Below are 22794 nucleotides of genomic sequence, written 5' to 3'. Positions count from 1 at the left end.
GGCTTCTGCATGGCCTCCAACGTGTCATCACCTGTGATCCCCTCCTGTGATCACCCATGTATCTGTCAAGTGCTTGCTTAAATGCCAGCTTCTCCTAGGCCATGCCCAACCTTAGGCCACGCCCCCGGTTCACCACACAGGTGGGAACTCATTAAGAGTGTTGAGAGGACTGAATTCCCAAGCTTCATCAAGGCTTTTAACAGCACATGGATGCTTCCCTCCTGGCTGTGGGCACCAACCCCAGCAGCAGTAGGGGATCTTCTACTTCACAGAAGCTCTGGGTACAGAACACTTTTCTAGGAGGCAGCTGTGATGTGGCTGAACACCCTGGGCTTTGGAAACTGCCCAAGCACAGCTCAAGCCCAGGTCTGGCTGTTATTTAACTTCCGAGTCTCAGTCCCTTCATCTGTGAAGTAGGGGTGATAATCACACCCTCCTCTGGCCTGTGGTCCAGCCAGGAGAGCGAGGGCGGATGGAGGGTCCCAGCCAGTCAGTTTTAGAGCAAATAACAGCCCTACAGAACAAACATTTCTGATAAATAGGTTCCAACTCTGATGAGCTGTGGCAAATTCTACGAACCCAGTCATGAAGGATATAGCAGTTCAGTGGGTCCAGGAAGAAGGTTGTAAATAACATGAGATCCTGCTGGAGGCTGTTCTCAAAGAGCAGAGACACCCCTGGCCCACTCACGACCCCCTCGGCACTGCCCTCCTTCACCTTCCTGCTCCTCGGACAGTCCTCTTTGATGGGAGGTAAGAGAAGCCGCTCTCAAGGTAACTGCTGATTTTTCTTTTTCCCCAACCAGGGATCAAACCTGTGCATCTTGCGGTGGAAGTGCCAAGTCTTAACCACTGAACTGTCAGGGAAGTTCTGGTAACTGCGATTTTATTAGTTGAGTCCTTGGGTCTGCAGCAGACAACTACCAACCCCCTCACCCCTCTCCTGGTGCCCCTCTGGAAGGCCTTGGCCCACTGCCTATACATGGAGAAGGGCAAAGCCCCCCAACTCGGGCAGCAGCCAAGGTGCAGCCCCTTCCGTTCCCCAGGGCTCTGTATCCTCCCAGACAGGAGCTTGCTCTGTCATCTTCGTTCCCACTGCTGGCCTTCTGTGGCCAGTGAACAGCACGGAGAAAAGCCTTCCGTCCTTCCCCGCACCCCGTCACCCTCTGGGTAGTGTATCAGAAGAAGCCGATGAGCCCAGGGTCTGTGCCAGTGAGTCGGTTGCCCTGGCAGCTGGGAATGAGGTGCAGGTTTTGTGCGCCAGCCTGAGAGCAGGATGGGCTGGCTGAGCCCCAAGAGCATGTCAGAACTCGAGGTAAAAGCGCTAGGCACGGCGCCCTCCTTGCCCCTGCAGCACCTCCACCTTGTCAGCCAGGAGGCCAGAAAGCCCTGTAACATGTGTGGACCGACTCTACATCCCTAAAGCAGGGAGACCCCATGCTCTCTGTCGGCCACTCCTTGTGTATAGAAGTATAGAAGCCCCCTGCCTCAGGAGAGGCTCAGGTGAAAAGATTCTAAAACCATCCATGGGCTGAGGGGCCCACAGAGCCCACTCAGACCCTGGGTCCTGAGCTGGAAGTCTGTGGGGAGCAGACCCACAGCTGCCACTGACCGTGTCGTGGGGCTGCCTGCCCTCAGCACGGCATCTCCCTAGAGGCCGCTGCCTCCTGGGGTGTCTGAGAGGCCCGGGCGCACCCACCTGCCTCAGCCATGGGCTGGAGGGCTCGTAAAGAACCCGCCAGCACCCTGTCCACAGGAAGAGCTGTAATTAGGCGCTGGGCATCGAGGGGCTTTCCCGGGTGCCCCTGCTATGAGCTGGCGGCCAGAGAGTCAGTTGCAGGGTCTGAGGCCTCTGCTGAGGAGGCAGCTGGGCCTTCAGGCTGAGTGGGATGCCATGTTGTAGGAGGCTTTCTTCAGGGTCTCCAGGAAGAACTGTTCATTCTCCAGAAAGTCGCGGTCCTGAAAGGCAGAGCTGGGTGAGCATTTGCCCTCTGCACCCGCTTCTGTGGACAGGGATGCAGATCGCTGGACTGGGCTTGAGGGGACCCTGGGGGTCAGCAGATCGATCAGTCCTCTCCCATCCTGGCTCTGCCTGGCTCTGGGATCGGCGGGGGTGGGGCAGGGAATGCACCAGCTCTCCCTCGAGGGGAGGCCACGTGTCAGCACATGACATGGTCCCTCTCGGCCTGTCTGCAAACTGGAGAAAACGACAGTGCCTGCCAGGGAGGTCTGTGGGAGGGGGAGCGCTTACAAGGCACAGCGCAGAGCCTGGCGGGTAGGAAATGCTCTCAGTGACACCGCGAGAGCCTTCGCGGCCTATCCTTTACCTGCTCTCCACCAGGAGTGGGGTAGGCTCGGCCCTCCCCGGGGCCAGGCTGCACTCTCCCCCTCCTCTGCGTGAGCTTCTTGTCCCTACTGTGAACGAGGAGCCCTGAGTCCAGGGGCAGTGGGTGGGCCTGGGTGGCCTCTGCTCCAGGATGCTTACCTGCTCAGCTGTGTGTTTCAGCAGCACCAGCTTGGCGTAGAGGTGTGAGGGACCCAGGCCGACCAGTGGCTGGCTGCACCGAGGAACGGTGGGGGCAGGTGACAACGTAGCTGAAAGGCAGAGGAAGAGGTCAGGGGGCAGCGTCGTGGGAGACCAGGACAGCCAAAGCTGGATCCTGGGGCCTTCTCACCACTGCGGGTGGGTGTGACCTGACCGACCCTCCGGGCACATCCAGCTTTCAAAAGCCTCGGAAAATGCTCATGGGCTCTCAGCTGCTAAGTCCAATTCTGAAAATTTATTAGAGGGAAATAATCGGGGAGAGATGTATGTATTATACAAAGATTTCCACTGAAATGCTAGTTACGTTATCGACAAAAAAAAAAAAAAATCAGTAGGAAATTAGTAAAAATATAGGACAACTCATAATGAAAATTATGTGGATTAAGAGTTGAATGTTTAATTACTGACATGAAAATATGTTCCATCTGAATATTTCTGAATGGGAAAAATAAAGGTACAAAATAATGTATGATGCAATCTCTTTTTTTTTTTTAATGGAGGAGAAAGAGTTGCTTTATTTCTTTACCAGGCAAAGGGGGTGTGGGCTAGCATCTCAAGAACTCAAACATACACACAACAGTCTAGAATACTATGCACCAAAATGTTTATAAAGTGGTTCCAGAGAGTGGGTTAAAGGTAGTTTTTTCTTTTTTTTTTAAATATAAGCATGGTCCATTTTAAAACTTATTTGGCTGTGCTGAGTCTTATTTGCAGAACATGGGATCTAGCTCCCTGACCACAGTTTCAACCCTGGCCCTCTGCATTGGGAGCTTGGAGTCTTGGACACTGGGCTTCCAGGGAAGTCCTGAGGGAAGTATTTTAAAAACCAGTTTCCCTTCTTCTATTTTTGACCTATTTTTCTATAACATGCGTTACTAGCATAAAAAAAGAAATAACAAGATGACTTTAAGCTGTAGACTTCCCTGGTGGTCCAGTGGTCAAGAATCTGCCTTCCAATTTGGGGGACATGGGTTCCATCCCTGGTCTGGGATGATCCCACATGCCATGGGTCATGTGTACTGTCACAAAGACCCAGCAGAGCCAAAATAAAAAATAAATGAAATAAAAACAACTAACTTAGGTTTTGAAAAAACAAACTCAGCTGCCTCCTATCTTGAGCACACAGGAGGCTGGGCAGGATGTGGCTGGCATGCTCTGCCCAGTGGGCGGACTGAGCTGACGTCCCCTCCTCCCGGAGTTACTTACCACTCAGGCCAGAGGCTCCGGGGTCCTGGGCCCTGGAGAGCAGCCCCACTGGGCTGGAGGGCAGGTCTTGTCGGACACGATCCAGCTGCAGCCGCTGCTGGGCCAGACTCAGATGCTCCTGTCCAGCCCCCAGAGAGGAGGACACCGCAGTGAGGGCAGAAGGCTGGGGAGGGGTCCCGGGGAGGGGTGCCGGGGGCAGAGTCTCTGGGAGGCGCCTTGCCTGGTGCACATGGCGCTCCTGCTGCCGAAGCCGCTCCTGCTGCTCCTGCACCAGCTGCAGCCGGGCCTGCTGCTCCGACTGCAGCTGCCGGGCGTCACGCAGGGCCCGCTCCCCCTCCTCATACTTCTTCGAGGCCACCTGCGGGGAGCCCGCCTGGGTCAGCTGGGCTGGCAGAGGTCAGCATGCCCCCCGCCCCCGCCCCCACCCAGGCTGTGCCGTGGCACCTGGCTCATGCTCTCCACCTCCTCCGCGCGCAGCCTGATGCGCTGGGCAGCGGCGCTGACCCTCTCCTTCTCCAGACGCAGCTCCTGCTTCTCCCGCTCCAGAGCCTCCCTCTCAGCCGCCAGCTGGTCCTCTTTGGCACGGAGCTCGCTGGCCCTGATCTTCAGCTCTGCCTGCTCCTGGAGATGGCAAAGCCTGGCTGCATTCTCCTTCCTGGAGTTGAACTGGGCTCTGGGAACCCCAGGTCACCCTGCCTCATTGCTGGGGCTGAACTCCACCCTGACTCTGGGAGGAGGTGGCGGGAGACTTGGGGCCAAACCGAGGGCTCAATTTTTCTGAATCCATTTCTTCATTTCTAGAATATCTAAGTCATGGGACCATGATGAGGATTAAAAGAGCAAATGAGTATAAAGAAGCAGCAAAAGCAAGTTGTTACTATGATGACTGTGGTTGTTTCAGTTCCGCAGGGGTAACGCTTATTACTGCTGCGTGCTTTCTGAAGCTGACCATCCTGTGAGGAGCAGACCGTGAGGGCCAGGGTGGGGAGAGGGGCAGGGCTGCGCTGGGTTCCCACAGTCCGGGAGGCTCTGGGTCCTACCTTGGCCAGGCTGACGAGGGTGCCCTCCCGCTGGGTGTCCAGCTGCAGCGCCCGCTCCGCCTCCCGCTCTGCCCGCTCCTTCCTCAGCTTCTGCTGCGCGAAGAGCTCGGCCCACTCGGCCGCCAGGCGCCGCCGCTCCTCCCCGCACTTGTGCATGACGGACTTCTGCTCCTCCAGCAAGGCACTCTGGGGCGAGGGTGCGAGGGGCCCGGTGAGCATCCCTGGGCCTGATGGCAGGGATGCAGCCAAACGCGGTGCGTCTGGACTCACCTTGGCCCTCTCCAGCTCCTCCCGCTCCATGGCTATCTGCTGGACCATGACCTTCCTCTGCTCCTCCAGAGCGCGCTGTGCTGACTCGGCCTTAGACTGCTCGGCGTGCACCCGCCAGCGTTCCTGCCGGCCCGGTAGGGTCAGGGCTGAGCGCTTTGGCCCCTGGAGGCTCCATCTACTCCCCAGACAGGCCTGAATGCTCCCCGGGGAGCTGGGCAAACCACCCTCATCTGGCTTTTCCCACGCTATGCCACAAACACCGCCTTTCCAGAGCAGTAAAAATGGGAAGGAGCCTGGGGACTGGTTTGAGGCAGGCACTCAGTCAAGCGCTGAAAGGGCTGAATAAACATGGTTCAGGATATAAGAACATCTGTGTCCACATACTGACAGGTCTATAGGGTATCTGTGATGTCATCAGTGGCTACCTCCGGCTACTGGATAATTTTTCTTTACTGTTGCCAGTTATTTTAATTTTTTCAATGAAATGTATCATCTTAGAACTTTGTACAAAAAAAGAAAAGGTTATTACTATTTCTGAATTCATCAAACATTTACTGTATCAATTCTCTCAGGAATTGCTTTTTTGTTTGGTAGGGGTCAATGTGAATTGTTTTTTTCCCACAAGTGCAGCCAATTGTTTTCACCACTTGTTAGATTGTAACCAATCTGCCTGTCCTTGCACTGAGCCATGCTAATCTTGTCTATGTCCTTCCAATTTTAGCACATGTGCTGCTGAAACAGGCACGAAAGGGCATGATTTTTTAAAGCACAAAGCCTGCTCTTATAGATGTAAGAGACGAAGGGAGTTTAAAGACAGCTCAGGAGACAAGAGTATTTCTCCCAAAGTCACATCAGCGATGGCCATCAGTGATGAGGGGGTAGGGGCTGGACGGGGTGGGCTGGGGGCACTTCTGGAGGCTGGGGAGGTGGGAGTCCCTGCAAAGCAAGGGGCAGGAGAGACAAAGAAAAGCGCCGAGGAGGCCAGGACAGAGTACAGCTGCCCAGTGCTGGGGAAACAGGCCCCACCTGCTCCAGCAGCCGGCTCTGCTCACCCAGGCGTGCCTCCATTTTCCCGATGACCTCTTGGAACCGACTCCTCTCTTCCTCCATGTCCCGCTGCTGCCGGCTCAGCCTCTCCTGCAGTGCTGGGGGCGGCCCACAGGGTGCTCACTGCCCCCCCACCTGCCTTCCTGTCAGTGGGGACAGGACAGAGGAGCCCGGGGCCCCAGTACCTTGGAGCTGCTTGTCCTGTTGCCGGATCCCCAGCTCCCGCTCCTGGGAGGTGCTGAGGTGCGAGGCCTCCACACGAGAGGACAGCTCATGCAGGCTGCTGGAAAACTTCTCCATCTGCTCGATGATGCCGTTCAGGGACCTGGGGTGCGGGGGGCGGGGCTCGGGTCATGAAGGCCTGGGTCCCCCGGCCCCGCCCCGCCGGGACAGCAGAGCCTGATGGCGAGCCTACCGCGTGTGGGAAGTGGCGCTGGTCACGGCGTCGATCTCCCGGTCCTTCAGCAGCTTCAGCCGCTGCAGCTGCTCCTCATGGTCCTTGCGCATTTCCAGGATGGAGGCGCTGGGGGACGGGGTCGGAGGGGAGGGCGGCACAGTGAACACCCTGGGCAGCTCCGTCCGGGAGGGGGCTGCTCTGGCGGTCCATGCTCCGTGGCCTCTCCTCCCCGGCACCAGGCACTGCCTCCGTTTCCCTGGCTCCTCTGCCTTCTTATCTGTCTTGCTGCCTCGATGCCACATCCTCTCTCTGGGGACAGGTTCCTTGTTATTCAGCCAAGGACACCTGACGGGGGGCCCGACAACCCTTTCGTGTCTGGCCAATCTGAGCCATGGGGAAAGGCCGACTCAGCCCACCTTGGCCGACCCTCTCATGTGCCTTTTCTTTAGTTCTGCTCTCCTCTGGAAAGGCAATCAGAGCCACACGCCAGGCACACCCTTTTCCAGGGCTGATGCAGTCACTAGCCTTAAGTGGTCCGGCTGATGGGTTGGTTCACCTGAGCTTACTTAGCACTTGGGTTACCCGCTGCTGCCAGGCCCTGCCTGAACAGCCAGTGACCTCAGGCCCTGCCGGGATGCCCTCGCTACTCTGAAGGAGTGGGGGGATCCCCACTAGGGGTAGAAGGGTACATGAGGTGGGTCAGTGAGGTGGGCCTCAGTTCTTAGTCCTCATCTGGAAGGAAGAGGTCAAGCCTTGGTACAGAGGCTGCTGAGCCCATGTCTTGGAGTCTCAGGGCAATTGGCTTCCTCTGGCCACCCCTGAAGCCGGCCCTCGGCCTCCCCTCACCGCTGCAGTTCCCGGAGCCGCTCCATCTCCTGGTCTTTCTCCTGTGTGGCGGCCGCCAAGCGCCGCTGGTGCTGGGCCGTGAGTTCAGCGCGGGCCTGCTCGGCCTCCTGGCAGTGTGACAGATACTGGGCAGACAGCTCCTCGTTCTCTCTCCGCAGCCGCTCTTCCCGTTGCTGGTACGATGTTTCTAGCACCTTGACTCGGCTCCTGCCAACAGAACACCCAACCGTGAGGCTCAGAAGGGGAGGGCGGCCACCCAGAGGGCCCCTCAGGGCACCCGAGCTGGGGCTGGCCCTGAGCCATGGGCAGCCCGGGCTGGAGAAGCGGGGTACCTGTGAGCACACTCGATGAGCTCCAGGTCTGCCTGGTGCCGCTGCTGCAAACTCTCCAGCAGCAGCTTGTGCTGGGTCCGCTCCAGCTCCAGCTTTCGCACCTGGGCCGTGGCGTGGAGGGAGGGCACGGAGTGGAGAGTCCCTCAGGCTGCCTGGGGAGGCCGTCCAGCCCTCATAGCACACCCTCCCACCAGCCCTGCCCTGGAAGCCGCGGCCCCTCTGCCCCTCACCTGGGCCTCGAGCTCCGCCAGCTGGGCCTGACTCTGCCGGAGGGTGGCCTGGAGCTCGGCGGTGCCACTCTGAAGCTGAGCCTGTGCCACCACGAGCTGCTGCTGGTACTCGGGGCTGGGCAGCAGGCTCTGGGCCAGGGAGTCTGGGAGGAAGGACTGGAGGAGAGGGGGAGGGGCGTGCCCCATCAAGTAGGGGACAGGGGCCTAGCTGAGCTCACCTCTGACCTGCCAGGCTCCACGCCTGACCTGTGGCTGGAGACGGGGACAGGGTCATGACACCCAGAGGCCAAGGATGAGGCCTGGAGGGTCATATGGTCCCTGTCCTTCCCCTCTCAGGTCAGGTTGGGGAACATGAGTCTCCCCCATGCCCTCAGAACAACATCCTCCCAGCAGGGGTTCCAGATAAACAGCGGGTCCCCGCAGAGTTCCAGCTACAACAGGTGGTGACCTCGGCCCTGCTGTCAGGCCTCAAGTCCCAATGCAGAGCGATGCTCTGGGTCCTGCAGGCTGCCCACCACCCACCCACCATCGCAGAGGCGCTTCCGGGTTTCCGGGGAAGCACTCCACAGGTGCTCCTGTGGGGCCAGGCCTCCTCAGGCCTGGGGGTCACAGGAGCTATTGCACCCAGGCAGCGTGGGCGGTGGGAAGACGGCAGTGGAGGAGGTTTTCTAGACGGAGCAGCAGGACAGCTGAGCCCTGCGCTCTGAGTGAAGCGATCTCAGCTGCCTCCGCCTGGGGGCCACCTCAGTTCTCCATTGGTGCCAGCAAGTGAGCACCCAACCCTGCCCGGGAGAGGCAGGCGAGTGCTGGTGGGGAGACGGGAGAGCCGGCTGAGAGGACAACACGTTCCTCCTGGTGGTTTGGCAGGTGCTGCCTCTGAGCACAGGAGAACTGCCCCATGGGCCCGCCTATTTGTTCACCCTCCTTACCTGAACAGGCACAGATGGCCCTGAGGGTTCCTGGGAATTCGGGAAAACAACTGCAGGCTCTGAAAAATCAACAGCACAGAAATGAGGAGGCACAGGGAGGCCCGTGGTCTAGGCATGTGCTTGGGAGAGCCTGGCTTCAGGTCTGTCTGCAGGGACCCCCAAAGGAAGCTCTCAGTGCCTCTCCACCCAGAGTTAACCTCCCAAAGCAGCACACACACCAGTGCCAGAGTGGTCTCCAGGGGCTCTGCCCCTCTTTGGGTCACCTGCGTGGAGGGCCGAGCCGGCCTTGTTCCAAGTCACGGTGGACCTGTGGACACGGGCGGGGGTGGCAAGGTGAGCAGCCTGCTGTGAAGGATTCAGGGAGAAGGGGAGGGCTGGTCTGGCAGGAAAGGTGAAGGCCAGGGTCAAGTCATAGACTGGAAAGGCCTGAAGGCTGGTAGTTTACTAAGAGCAGGGTCCCAGCTGGAAAAGGGGATGGGGACCTGAGTCAGGTCCCCTGACTCAGTGGGTCTCGGATCCCATACACCACACTGACCACGTGGAGCCCAGCACAACCACCTGCTGTTCTAGGGACGGGGGCTCAGGCCAACCCCCTGTGCCTCACCCACCTGCACCCTGCCTTGGACTGAACGTACCCAGAGGTGGCAGGCGGGGACCATGGCCCTTGTGTTGCTATTCCTGGGATCTCCCCGGCGGCTGCTGGCTCGAGCACTTGGGTGCTGGCAGCAGGCTGACTGAGAAAGCAATTGTTAGTATGAAGGCACAGAAGGTCCGGGTTAGGCTGGTCGAGGGCAGGCTGGGACAAAGCCCAGGAGGGAAGCTGCAAGGCTGCCCCTCTTCCCAACCCCCTCCACCTTCCTCCTGTTGCCACCATTCCATCTTTGGAATCCTCCTCGCAGTCTGAGCCCCTGGCCTGCTGCACCCCTCCCGGGGGCAACCACCTGGTAATGTCTAAGGAGCAGCGGTCGCCCTGCATGGGCACCATGGCCATGCTCTGGTCCATGCCATGCCTGCAGCGTCCACTGAGGCCCTGCTCACTTGCCCACCGGCTCCAGCGTCCCGTGGTTCCTCTTGTCTCCGTCCACTCTTCCCTGTCCGTTCTTGGCTCTCAGGGCCAGTGAAGAAACTTTCCCTTCCCTTGGGTTTCAGGTCTGGGTTCTAACTGCCCTCCTTGCTTACTCAACCCCAGGCGGGGTGACATGCCCAGGCTCCCCTTTGCTCTGACCACAGAGCTTCCTCTGGATGGTCCCAGCCTGCTCTGGGGCTGCTCCCTGTCCTTCCCCACATTCCATAGCCTCCCCCAGGAGCCCCCTGGCAGCCACCGTCTTCTCAAACACTCCCCAAGAGCACAAGTGATCCCTGACACATGTCGCCTGCTTTAGCTTGGTCAGCAGAGCCACTGGACACTGGGTGTCTCGCCAGCCCAAGGGCGCTGTGGATAGAGCCCTGCTCGGAGGCACCAGGAAGGCTGTGTGAGCCCCATGAGGGCACCCTGGGTCTCCTGCCTAACCAGGCCAGAGCCTGGCCCCGCGGCAGCAGGGCATGAGCGTCAGCAGCCCCCCAGCTCCCAAAGGTGGGGAGCCAGACACTCTCCCCGAGCCCAGAGACGGGGAGAAGCAAGGCTGAGAGACTGCACTCTGCCCACAGTCAGCATACTGGGGGTGCTGCTGACGGAGGTGCCGAGTCCTCCCTCCAGAGAGATGGGAGCCTGAGCCCTACCTGCGGGAAGGCGGCCGGCCGGCTGCCCCTGCCGATTGCTGGCCCTCAGAGGCTGCACCGCGCTCCGCTCTGGCCAGACCTTGGGCCTTCTTCCGGGACAGGGCATGGCTCAGCCAGTCCTCATCTGCCTCCTCCTCAGATGCTCCTGGCTCTGCAGGCTGGCTGCCTCTGGCAGGAGGGCCGGTACCCTTGGCGGGTGCTTTTGCCCCCAAAGAGGAGGGCAGCCCAGCCGCGGCAGGGTGGCGGACGGGGGCAGAATGCTGGCTCGCAGGAGGGGGGCCCCTCCGAGCCTCCCTGCCTAGGGAGCGGGGGAGCAGGTCCGAGCTGTCGTCCTTGAGGCCTAGCCAGTCAGCACCTCCCCTCCTGGGCGGGATGGGGCTGGAGGCTGCGGGGGTGCTCTGCCTGGAGCCTGCTTCTCCCTTGGGGTCTGTGCCGCCATCTAAGAACCTACTTCAAGACAGAGAAGAGGGGAGTCTAAGGCAGGGCAAGCAGCCTTTCCCAAGAACTCCTGATGGGCCTTTCCCTCCACTGCTCAGGGGAACTAGGGGGCCCACATTAAGGAGCCAGGATGCCTGGGGCCCTGCTCGGCCAGAGCCAAGGCAAGCCAATTGAGGTCTGCAAAACACCTTGATTCAGTCACGAAAACCAGGGACAAATCCATCTGCAGTGAACAGGACCAACCATGGGCACACACACCCAGAGAAAAGTCAGCCGGGTCAAGCACTTCTAGGCTTTCCGTCAATAGTCATTCCGTCACTCATTCATTCATTTGGCCATTGTCTCTTGTGGCTAAGCTGGTAAAGAATCCGCCTGCAATGCGGGAGACCCGGGTTCGATCCCTGGTTTGGGAAGATCCCTCGGAGAAGGAAAAGGCCACCCACTCCAGTATTTTGGCCTGGAGAATTCCGAGGACTGTATAGCCACAAAGAGTCAGATACAACTGAGTGACTTGCACTTCACTCTGTGAGTTACTGGCAGGTGGCAGCAGGTTCTGAGGTTTAAGGGAAGAGCTGATACACACGTGTGCAAGGTTACTGAGATGGAAAGAGAGGCTGAGAAAGCCGATGTGACATAATGTTAACACCATGGAGCCTGGAGAAAGGATAGGAGGGAGTTATTCTCACAGCTCTTCTGTCAGTTTGAAATTATTTCAAAATATAAAGTTTAAAATATATACTGGGAGAAAAAAAAAATCTCCAAATTCAGAAAAGTCCATCCACTAACTTAACATTTTGTGGCCAGCTGGGACGAGACCAAGGCAGGGCAAGGCAGAGCCCAGGGCCGGGTTTCCTGGGAGCTGAGTCTGAGAAGCTGCTGCCCAAGGTTCACTCTTGCTCCCCCTGGGTCTGGGTGTTCCTCACAGAGAAGCAGATCAGCTGACATCACAGCAGTTTCCGGTCCCGCGGGGCTTCCAGCTGTGCCAAGTCCACCTCTTCCTTACTCTTCCCAGGAGGCTGGGAGCAGAATCCAGGGTCCGCTCCTGCTGGGGGGGCCATCCCGACCCCTTGACCTGGACTGGTGGGCACTGGCTACTCCCCTCCTTTGGCGTCCACAGAGTCTAGTGCCTCTCAAACAAGCCTGGTGGTGGGATGGGGTGAGGGGGGGCCCCTACTTTCTCAGCAGGCAGCCTGCCTCTGCGCTTACCTGACAGACTGCCGGCGAGACTGTCGGCCCTCGGAGGAGCCCACGGTGGGCTGGTAGGCCCCAAAAGTGAAGTCCTCATCACCCCAGGCGTCTTCCTTGTCTGTGAACGAAGGAACCCATGATCTAGGGCAGGGGGAGTCGACCTCTTCTGTGAATGCTGCAGAATGCTGGGTTTGAAAAGGGCTGAGCAAGCAGCTTGACGGGTAAGACGAGTAATGGGGGCTCGGAGGCGGAGGAAGCCGGTCTACACCTCTAGCCCCAGCACAGAGAACATCGCCGTGAGCTGTGAAAAGTGCACCTGAGGAGCCCGGCCCCGACCCCTGTGGGTGAGGCCGGGTGAGCTCGCATGTCCCAACGACGGGCCGCGGGCTGATGCTCTGAACAGAGCAACACTGGCCAGAGCAGTATCTTTCAAACTGTGAGCTGCTGCCTGTTAGCAGGTTGAGAAGTTAAGTTACAACCGATGTATTTAATCGTCAAAATGCTGAGTTGCACAGTCATGTTCAACTCTTTGAGACCCCAGGGACTATAGCCTGCCAGGCTCTTCTGCCTGTGGGATTTTCCAGACAAGAATACTGGAGTGAGATGCCATTTCCTACTCCAATTTATTAGTCAAAGAGCATATAAACAAAAAAAACCCAACAGATTTGAACATGGTGACGATTATTTTCTGACACTTTTGACCCAGTTCATAGACATGAATAACACAATGTGTGTGTGTGTGTCATGATGTAAAGCTTATTTCTTATTATGGCTCCTGGTATAAACCTGTTCTGGGGCCCCCACCCCACAAGCCTCCTCACCCTGTGGCCGCTGGTACTTCTTGTCCAGCTTGAACTCCCTGTGCTCGCCGGTGCCTGACCGGGCCAGGAGCTTGGCGGCCGGGCCCCGACCCAGCAGCTCATCCAGCTTGGAGCGGGCAGGGAGGGGCCCTTCCCTGCAGGATGGGACACGGGGCAGGTACCTGTGAGCACGAAGGGCTCCTGCAGGGGCCACACTGTACCCTCCCTCTCGGTTTTCCCTGGTGGCACTCTCCACGCCCAGGGACCCTTACTGGTCGCCCGCCTGCCGCCTCTCTGCCTTGGGGCTGTCTCCAAACCCCAGGGTGGCCATGATGTCGTCCCCATCGTCAAAGAGCAGCTCTTCCTTCTTTCGGACTGGAGTGTCCCCAGGAGTTAGAGGGATAGAGGGCCCTAAGAAACAGAATACAGGGCACAGAAGCCTTCTGGTCCTCAACTGTGGGGTTTGAATGGGCTGAGGGGGCGTTTCTCTACCTTTGAGTGGAACAGCAGGCACAGCAGCGGCTTGTCCCACCCTGCACTCCCAGCACCACTCCCGGGCGCTGCAATCCCCTCTCCCTTCCCTCTTCCCAGAGACTGATGACCTCCTGGTCCAGGATCTGAGACCTCTGGTCCCTGCCTGGTGGGGTCTCTGGATCTGCGCTGGCAAGTTCAGTTAGTCAACTGCAGCAGCCCCGGGAACGTAACAAGCCCACCCTACCGTGATCTCTGACAGGGGCTGGGTTCTTTTTGGAAGAGGTTTTCGTCTCCGTGGAGGGCAGCTTCTTGGGGATTCCTTCCTCATCATCAGAGAGAAGTCCTGCCAGGGGGTCTTCTGAGTCTCACAGGCAGAAGGGGAAGCAAAGGGCAGACTGTACATCGCATTCAGGAAAACCAGCACTGTACTGCACTGCTACTGCTAAGTCACTTTAGTCGTGTCTGACTCTGTGCAACCCCATAGACGGCAGCCCACCAGGCTCCCCCGTCCCTGGGATTCTCCAGGCAAGAACACTGGAGTGGGGTGCCATTGCCCTCTCCTGTACTGCACTAGGGGAGTTACTGACCAGAGAGCTGTAGCTGCTCTGACACCTATGCGAGGCGCTCGGCATCTGGGGGCCTGGGGTAGCGGGGCTCCGATATAGAGCAGACTGGGCCAGGGGAAAGGAAGCAGGGAGGGCGGCCCCAGGGCCCGCATTCCAGCGTAATGGCCCCAGGCTCTGCTGTCTGCCCCAGCCTTCTAGGAACATCCACGAGGCTTGAGAAGGCAGGTAAAATGTCAGGGAGTGCATGAAGGACAACAGACTTTCCCCCACGCTTTATAATCTTCAGTTTGACCCCTGGCTTCCAAGTCTGTGCAAATAAGTGCCCAGACATCCCAGCCAGAGGGGCACAATTAGTCCCTCCCTCAATTCGTGAGGTCTTCCTGGTGGCTCAGACGGTAAAGCGTCTACCTGCAATGCGGGAGACCCGCGGTTCGATTCCTAGGTTGGGCAGATGGAGAAGGAAATGGCAATCCACTCCAGCACTCTTGCCTGGAAAATCCCATGGATGGAGGAGCCTGATAGGCTACAGTCCATGGGGCCGCAAAGAGTCGGACACGACTGAGCAACTTCACTTTCACTTTCAGTTTGTGAGGAACAAAATCAACTCAACAGCACCAGCTGGCTGCTCCGCATCTGAGAGCCTGTCAGCCCTCGGGCAAGCAAGTACCAAACTGAAGCATCCTAGAGGCATGACTGCAGGGCCTGCGGTACCTTCCAAGGAGAACTTCCTGTACTGATGCCCAAAGCTGGAGGGAGACGGAGGCCGCTTCTTGGTGGGAATGGCATCTCCTACAGGCAGCAAAGAGGAGCCAAGGCCACAGGCTGGGTCTCCTCTGGCCTCCGTGCTGCCACACTGTGACGGGGCCCCCGGGCTGCTGTGTATTTCCATCTGGTGGCTGAGGGCTCGCGGCCATGGACACAGCCGTGGGAGAGGTCTATACCGCCCTGCATCTCAGTCAGGCTTTTGGCCTGGAAATGCACTCTGGAAATGACCTTCGGCCCTCCATTTACAAGTTGCTCCAAACAGGTACACGGGTTGGGGCAATGCAAAAGTTACCATAAAATTCTGCAATTTAACTCAAATGGATTCTCCAGGAGTCCAAGGAAGTGGGAGTGGGGGGGTGGGAAGCTCAACCCGTCTCCCTCCCCAACCATAAACACTCCAACACACAGGTACACAGTGAGCTCCTGGTCTTCCCCCTCCCAGGCAGAGAAAACCCATAGCACACGAGGCCTTCTGTCTAAGCATCTCCCACATCCCCAGAGTATCTTCTCATTCGAGGAGCTATGTCCTACTCACCTTTCTCATTGGCGGTTAACACACTGGCGGTTTTAGGAGGACTAGGCGGCTCTTCTTTCCCAGAGCCCTTTGCAGGCCTTTTGTTTGAGGCTAGATTTGACTTCTTCAGCCCTAAGAGGTCAGCATCCATTTCATCCAGGTCCTGGAAAAGCAGGAAGGAGGAAGGAATCCCCACAGGTGCTCAGCTGGTGGGTGCCAGACACCCCCAGGCTCTGAGCAGCCTGGTAAGGATGCTGCCTCCAACTTCCACGTGGAACAGATGGGGACTCTGGTGGGGGACCCACCCCAACAAGGTCACAGGACAAAGATAGAGGCAGGGCCAAAACCCAAAGGCTCCACACAGTCGGTCTCAGATAAGCTGAAAGGTTTCCGGCTGGTACTCCCACCAACCCTCATGAGCAGCTGCAGCCTCGAGGTGAGAATGGGAGGGAGCCTCAAACCTGCTTTCAGCTTTCACAAAAGCTTAGCAAATGCCGAAGCTGTTTGCAGTAGAAACGAAACAGCAGGGTCCTGGGGTCTAAGGTTCCCCAAGGTTGGGACTTCCCTGGTGGTCCAGGGGTTGAGAATCTGCCTTCCACTGCAGAGAAGGGTGTGGGTTTGATCCCTGGTCAGGGAACTAAGATCCCACATGCTGTGAAGTGCAGCCAATATACATAAATAAATAAATAAATGAAGGAACAAGAGGGAAAATGAAGGCTTGGTATAAAACAGTGTCCCAGCCCATCTCCCCGAAGCTGTTTCCTTACCTTCATGGCCTGCAGCAGAGCCTGCGGGTCTGCATCAGAGATGTCTGAAACCTACATGACGGGAGGGTCAGGAGAGACATGCTGGTCAAGGCCCAACAAAACTCAGGACCCTTATCACCTGGCTCCTGTTAGGGCAGGAGCAGAGCTGGGTGAGGGGAGGAACGTAATTTGGAGGGTTCTGCCCTCACGGTGCTCAGGCGTTATATGAAGTCAAACCTGACGAGCTGTGGACACTCACAAAGTGCTGCTGCTTTTGGGTCCTCCCAAAAGGAAGTCCACGGCCATCACAAAACAAATTAGGCTACCTTCCTGCCATGTGATCGGACAGCGTGGAGTTTACTATGGGAAGCGCCATTAGAAGGGGCAACCGCTGAGCCTCCAGCAGCTGCTCGGAGCTCTCCTTTCTAGCTCATCTCACCGGGATGAGAAGGACTTGCTCTGAGTCCACTTGGCAGCCCTTGGGTACTGTTTTAAGAACAAACTGGCTTTGTGGGGATTTCTAAGCCTTCTGTGGGCAGCCCCTCGGACACAACAGCCGTCTCACTGTCTCTGGGTGTGAGTAGAGCCAGTGACGAGGAGGGAACAGGCCAGGCTCACCTCGGCATCAGCTCCCGCCAGGCCTGCCTGGGTGATGAAGGCATCGTCTTCCAGGAGGGACCTGCAAAGGAGCAGAGTCTATACCCGCACCCCCACCCCCATGGTCCCCAGGGCACTAGATGATTCAAAGAAGGAGAAGGAGCTTAGAGAGGCCAAGTGAACCTAGACAGACTTCTCCAGAAGGACAGAATTGCTGAGTGGAATCTCACAAGTCACCGAATGCGATGATTTTTAAGTTTGTTAAAAATGTACAGTCCCTTTAAAAACAACAGGTTAGAGAGAAAAACAGAGCTATTTGGGGTAAAATGAAGGTGGAGAGTGGAGCGCTCACAAAGTGCCTCCCTATCTCACAACTGTGGGGAAAGTTCAGAAGAACAATCTGAGAGTCACCAATTTGAGAGTCAAGCATCTAGGTCAATCCCCTTATTCCGAGGGTAAGAAAACAGAGACTCAGAGAGCTTCAGGAGTTGCCCAAGGTCACACAGTAAGCAAGACTGGAAGCCAGAACCTCTGACCTCCAATTCAGTTCCCTTCCCACCCCTCCAGGGTCCTCCGCTGCCCCAGAGCTGAAGGGAGGACAGGAAGGTCGTGGCCCTACAAGCAGGACCCACCGTGAGTGGAGAGGGAGGGAAAGGCAGGAGCATTCGGCCTGAAAGGGGCTTGGATGCCCGGGCGGCCCAATGTGCTCACTTTGGTCCAGGCCTGGAGGGAGGGGGCGCCTGGGCTACACCTGGGGCATCTCTGGCACGTGACGTTAGTTTAACAGGCTTCTCAGGTGGTGTCACTGAAAAAAATTAAATAAAAGATGTGATTTGGCCACGGAGAACTGCAGTCAAGATGGAAAGGACTGCACGTTGCCCACCAAGCTGTCTCCCACATCTTCCTACTGAGAGAGGGGCCTTTTTGGAGGAAGGAAACTGACCCTCGAGGCAGGTCTTTTAAAAACCTAAATGGAGGAGGGCATCATATATTTCCAAGTAGGAAGTCAACACAACTGGTGCCAAGTCAAGAGGCTGTTCCCACCTCCAACCAGGAATGCGGAAACAACGCACATCCATCATCCGCGGGCTTGTGCTTTGTGCTTCTGGACCAAGCCACGTGGTGGCTGCTGAGCTTCACTGACCCCAAAGCCCCGTTTCTCAGTGCAGCAGACATGGACACACAGGGTAAGGGACTTGTGTCCAGAATACAGAAAGAATTCTTACAAACTCAGCAATAAAAAGGCAAATAACTCAGTTTGAAAACTGGATAAATATCTGAATAGACCTTTCTTCAAAGATATAAATGGCCAGGAAACGCATGAAAAGATGTTCAAGGTCATTAGTCATCATTAGTCATTAGGGAAATGCCCATCGAAATCGCAGTGAGATTTAACTTTACACCCACTAAGATTGCTATTTGTTGTCGTTGTTTAGTCGCTAAGTTGTGTCCAACTCTTCTGTGACCTCATGGACTGTGGCCCGCCAGGCTCCTCTGTCCATGGGATTTCCCAGGCAAGAATACTGGAGTGGCTTGCCATTTCCTTCTCCAAGACTGATATAATGAAAAAGAAAATAACAATTACTGGCAAGAATGTGGAGAAATTGGAACTCTCTTACACTGCTGATGGGAATGTACACTGGTACAGTTCCTGTGGGAAACAGTTTGGCGGTTCTTCAAAAAGTTAAACACAGAGTTATCATATAATCCCGTAATTCAACTCCTAAGTTTACACCCGAAAGAACTGAACACATAAGCCCACACAGAAACTTGTATATGGTTGTTCATAACAGCATTATTCATAACAGCCTAGCTGAAATGTGGAAACCACCCAAACGTCCATAAACTGATGAATGGCCAAACAAAATGGGGCATAAAGAACAATGAAATATTGTCCAGCCATGGAAGGGAATGAAGAGAGGAATGTTACAGTGCAGATGAACCTCGAACACGTGGAAGGTGAAAAGAAGCCGCATGCAAAAGCCTCATACTGTATGATTCCATTTAATGTAAAATAAGGCAAATTCATAGAGAAAGAAAGTTAAGTAAGTGGCTGCCTAGGGGTGGAGGAGGGGAGAGTGAGGAGTGACTGCTAATGGTGTGGAGTTTCTTTACGGGGTGACGAGAAGGTTCTAAATTCGGCTGTGGTGGTGACCGCGCAATTCTGTCAATATATACTACATGTCACTGAACTGTACACTTTATAAAAGACTGAACTTTATGTGAATTATATCTCAGTTAATAAAAGAGAGAGCAAGCCTCAATCAGGGGGTTCTGGGAAAGGGGCACTTACCCTCATCTCCCAGGAGGTCAGCAAGGACATCATCGATGGAGTCTGGAACAGGAAAGGGGCCACCGTGACTTCAGGAGGAAAGAAAGATCCTTTAGGGCCTCATGGCTTGAGACCTCATCCAGGATACTCCACCTGGATATTTCTGGATACAGAGCCCAATAAAAAGGATTTTTCCCTGAGTCCCATCTGTTGTTTATTTCTGAATTACTCCAAGGGCCAGCAAGGCAGCATAGGGGGTTCCCTAGGAAAGCACAAGCTGCCTTTGGGATTACAGGGACAATAGCAAGACTCACACCAAGGGACTTCCCTAGCGGCCCAGTGGCTAAGACTCCATGCTGCCAAGGGAGGGGGCCTGGATTCAGTCCCTGGTTAGGGAACTAGTGACTGCATGCTCAGTCGTGTCTGATTTTTTGAGACCCCATGGACTTTGTTGCCCGCCAGGCTCCTCTGTCCATAGGTTTTCCCAGGGTACTAGATCCTACAACTAAAGATCCCAAGTGCCAAAACTAAGACTTGGCACAAATAAATATTAGAAAAAAAAAAAAGATATTCACTGAGAACATTCAGGCAGACATTTCTAAGTCATGTGGACCCAAGGCAGGGGAATTATTTTTGGCTTATGGGTGATGTTTCATCCCCACTTACCTTTCAATCTTTTCTTGGTTTTGGGTGCCTAAAAAGGGAAAAACAAATCCCATGAACAAGAGCAGACAGTGAATGTGTACTAAAACCCAGAATGCAGAATGAATTGTTTTGCCTTTTGCAAAGATGGGGACAAGGAACACCAGTGGCATTTGGGGACAGACGCCCTTTATGGTTTTCTTAGAGTTTCTCGGAATAGACGCATTCAGAGCATGAAAAGGGCCACCCCCAAACCAGCAGTGGATGCCACTCTGGGTGCCATCTGGTGGGCAGAAGTTTCTCCTTTCCCCCAGATTTCCAGATGCCACATACAACCCCTCCTAGGATGTAACGTTTTCCTCTAATCCATCTCCCTGACTGTTCAGTATCAGTGACAGATACGTATAAATGCTTTCCAGATGGATATTCAGAGGCTCAAAGAGATGCTCGCTTACTGTTTAATAAGAAGTTGCTTTTTTTCTTTTATGCCGTGCTACACAGCTTGCTGGACCAGGGATTGAACCCATGCCCCCTGCATTGGGAAGCACAGAGTCTTAACCACTGGACCTGCCAGAGAAGTCCCATTAATAAGTTTGATATCCATGCTCCTAACCATCACTCTTCTTTGGGGCCACCCAGTCCCCAAAGTACTTCATGCAGTCAAGCTCTTGGAGGTGGAGGCAGGAGGGAGGGTAGACTCCCATTTCCACACACCTGCTCTGATTCTGTGCTGTTGGAAAAGACTCTTGAGAGTCCCTTGGACAGCAAGGAGATCCAACCAGTCCATCTTAAAGGAAATCAGTCCTGAATACTCATTGGAAGGACTGATGCTGAAGCTGAAACTCCAATACTTTGGCCACCTGATGCGAAGAGCTGACTCATTTGAAAAGACCCTGATGCTGGGAAAAACTGAAGGCAGGAGGAGAAGGGGATGACAGGAGATGAGATGGCTGGATGGCATCACTGACTCAATGGACAGTGAGTTTGAGTAAGCTCTGGGAATTGGTGATGGACAGGGAAGCCTGGTGTGCTGCAGTCCATGGGGTCGCAAGGAGTTGGACATGACTGAGCGACTGAACTAAACTGCTCTGCATTCTGCTTACCATCTCAAGGCTCTGGGGGGCTGCTTCTAGGTCCTTCACAGTGCTGTCCAGCTCACTGGAATTCTGCCTGTCAGGCTCATCCTCCCTAATGAAGAAAATTAAAGTGTCTGCTCACAAACAATTTGGCTTTAACAGTGCTTGAGTCGAAGATTGATAAAGCCTTCTCTCACTTTACCCATTCAAGAGGTCAAAACCTATTTCCGTCAGTTAAAAATTTCTTATGGTGGGTGATTCAGATGAGAGGCAAAGTGTTCTGGGTAACTTTTCGAGGCTTGGAGATTATTTGAAAAAAGTGCAGTGGTCCTCATTCCTTATTCTGAAAGAGGATACAGAAAATGGCAGGTCCCCATCTTAGAAAAGAGGTGGGGGTCTGGCACTGCAGTCTATACACCTTTCCAGGCAACACTCAGGACTACTTTCCCAGCAGCAATCAGCACACAGAACGGAAGTGAAAGCTGGTTACTCCTTGATAGTATTTTCACTATCGTTGGAAAATTTCCCCCTTTAACTGTAAATCCAACTCACTCCATTGGTGGTGAACTGTTTTCATCAGTTCCCACCCGCTCCTCAAAAAGTTCCGCACACTGACCTTTGGCACGGCTTGGAAGAAAGTAATAGGAGGTGGGCGGCTCTAGTTGCCTGGTGCCAGCCTGTCCTGCTATTAGAATGCAAAGTTAATGTGGGGTTACTGCACAGGGGCCACCCTGAGTGCTTGAGTTTCTCCTCTGTAATGGCAGTGTTCACGACCCAACGTGTTTTGTCTCCCATCACATCTAGGAGCGTCTCCCATTTCCCAGTGATCCTGTCCCAGCCTCGCAGGCCGTGGGAATTTCTAAGGGAGGCTGCAAAGGGCCTCAGGACCACAAGGACCATCGCATCGTTGTGCACAGCCAACTCCGTGCCAGGCGTTTTAAGATCCCTTAGCTAGGGCCCTCCTGGTGTCACCCCCTCGGTCCTCGCGCCCAGCCCATCTCAATCCCGAGTGCAGCCTATGATCCTTCCAGCCCTTGAAATCCTCCCCACGCTCCCTGGCCCCCGAGCCCCGGTTACGTGCCATTCCCTTCGGAGGCGCAGCCACTGGGACGTGGCCCAGACATAGCTGCCGCTCCAGGCTCCACTCCAGCCCGGTTCAGTCAGGCCTCCAGCTTCGGAGCGCTACAGACGCCAATCTCTCGGTCTCCCGGCCTCCGGAAGAAAGGAGGCGCGAAGCATCCTGGGGGTTGTAGTCCTAAACCCCCTCACCTGCTAGAGCCAAGGGCCTCTGGGGCGCTGGAATGAACCACACTTCCCAGGGTGCCCCTCCGCGGCCGTTAGTCGGCGCACCACGTCCAGTTAGCCGCTGGGCGCGTTGCTAGGAGCTGCCTAAACGCCCCTTTGCTAAGCGGGCGGTACGTGGGTTCCGAGGCCGGTGAGCTTCTTCCTCCAGGTTTTCTGCAGAACTACCACTACCTGGGCTCCAAAGTGAAGTGAAGTGAAAGTCGCTCAGTTGTGTCCGACTCTTTGCGACCCCATGGACTGTGAATTCTCCAGGCCGGAATATTTGAGTGGGTAGCCTTTCCCTTCTCCCGGCGATCTTCCCAAACCAGGTATTGAACCTAGGTCTCCCGCATTGCCGGAGATGGCAGTGGCACCCCACTCCAGCACTCTTGCCTGGAAAATCCCATGGATGGAGGAGCCTGGTAGGCTGCAGTCCATGGGGTCGCTAAGAGTCGGACACGACTGAGCGACTTCACTTTCACTTTTCATTTTCATGCATTGGAGAAGGAAATGGCAAGCCACTCCAGTGTTCTTGCCTGGAGAATCCCAGGGACAGGGGAACCTGGTGGGCTACCGTCTCTGGGTCGCACAGAGTCGGACACGACTGAAGCGACTTAGCAGCAGCAGCAGCTCCCGCATTGCGGGCGGATTCTTGATCAGCTGAGCCACAAGGAAAGCCCACCTAGGCTCCAAACATTGAAAGTTCTTCCAGGAACTTCCTGGTGGCCCAGTATTAAACTCTGCACTTCCACAGCAGGGAGCACAGGTTTGATCCCTGCTCTAGGAAGTAAGATCCAACATGCTCCACAGGTACAGCCAAAAAAAAAAGTGTTCTTTCAGCATTCTTTTGAGGGCTCACTGGTGGAAAGGGG

The 22794-nt window shown here is 55.7% G+C and overlaps 1 protein-coding gene across 5 annotated transcripts; it reads right to left on the bottom strand.

Annotated features, from left to right (window-relative positions):
- On the bottom strand, nt 869-21858 carry FBF1 (Fas binding factor 1). 5 transcript variants are annotated; one of them, XM_018063778.1, is made up of 31 exons: nt 21720-21858; nt 21255-21320; nt 20666-20750; nt 19587-19614; nt 18942-18983; nt 17360-17453; nt 16670-16730; nt 16073-16123; nt 15327-15468; nt 14738-14815; nt 13705-13824; nt 13259-13397; nt 13008-13141; nt 12205-12304; nt 10561-11010; nt 9477-9575; nt 9060-9148; nt 8842-8900; nt 7913-8068; nt 7683-7783; nt 7351-7557; nt 6523-6630; nt 6293-6432; nt 6087-6205; nt 5061-5183; nt 4791-4976; nt 4195-4371; nt 3971-4108; nt 3751-3868; nt 2485-2594; nt 869-1958 (listed from the first exon to the last, which is right to left on the bottom strand). In XM_018063778.1, the coding sequence occupies exons 3-31, from the start codon at nt 20666-20668 to the stop codon at nt 1875-1877; spliced, it is 3456 nt and encodes a 1151-aa protein (XP_017919267.1). In that variant the 5' UTR covers nt 20669-20750; nt 21255-21320; nt 21720-21858; the 3' UTR covers nt 869-1874. The 5 variants fall into 5 exon arrangements, with proteins under 5 accessions (XP_017919267.1, XP_017919269.1, XP_017919268.1 ...); XM_018063780.1 differs by having other exon boundaries at nt 10561-11007; XM_018063779.1 differs by lacking the exon at nt 21720-21858 and adding an exon at nt 20841-20981 and having other exon boundaries at nt 21255-21321.

Source organism: Capra hircus, chromosome 19 (assembly GCF_001704415.2).
Source record: "Capra hircus breed San Clemente chromosome 19, ASM170441v1, whole genome shotgun sequence".
Lineage (NCBI taxonomy): Eukaryota > Metazoa > Chordata > Mammalia > Artiodactyla > Bovidae > Capra > Capra hircus.
Note: the sequence above shows the minus strand (reverse complement) of the source record. Positions and strands in the feature narration are given on the sequence as shown.

Coding starts and splice junctions, on each gene's coding strand:
- FBF1 (XM_018063778.1), bottom strand. Junction 8,901..9,059: donor TGGAGACCACTCTGGCACTG/GTGTGTGTGCTG, acceptor TTGATTTTTCAG/AGCCTGCAGTTGTTTTCCCG. Junction 5,184..6,086: donor AGAGCCGGCTGCTGGAGCAG/GTGGGGCCTGTT, acceptor CCGGGCCGGCAG/GAACGCTGGCGGGTGCACGC.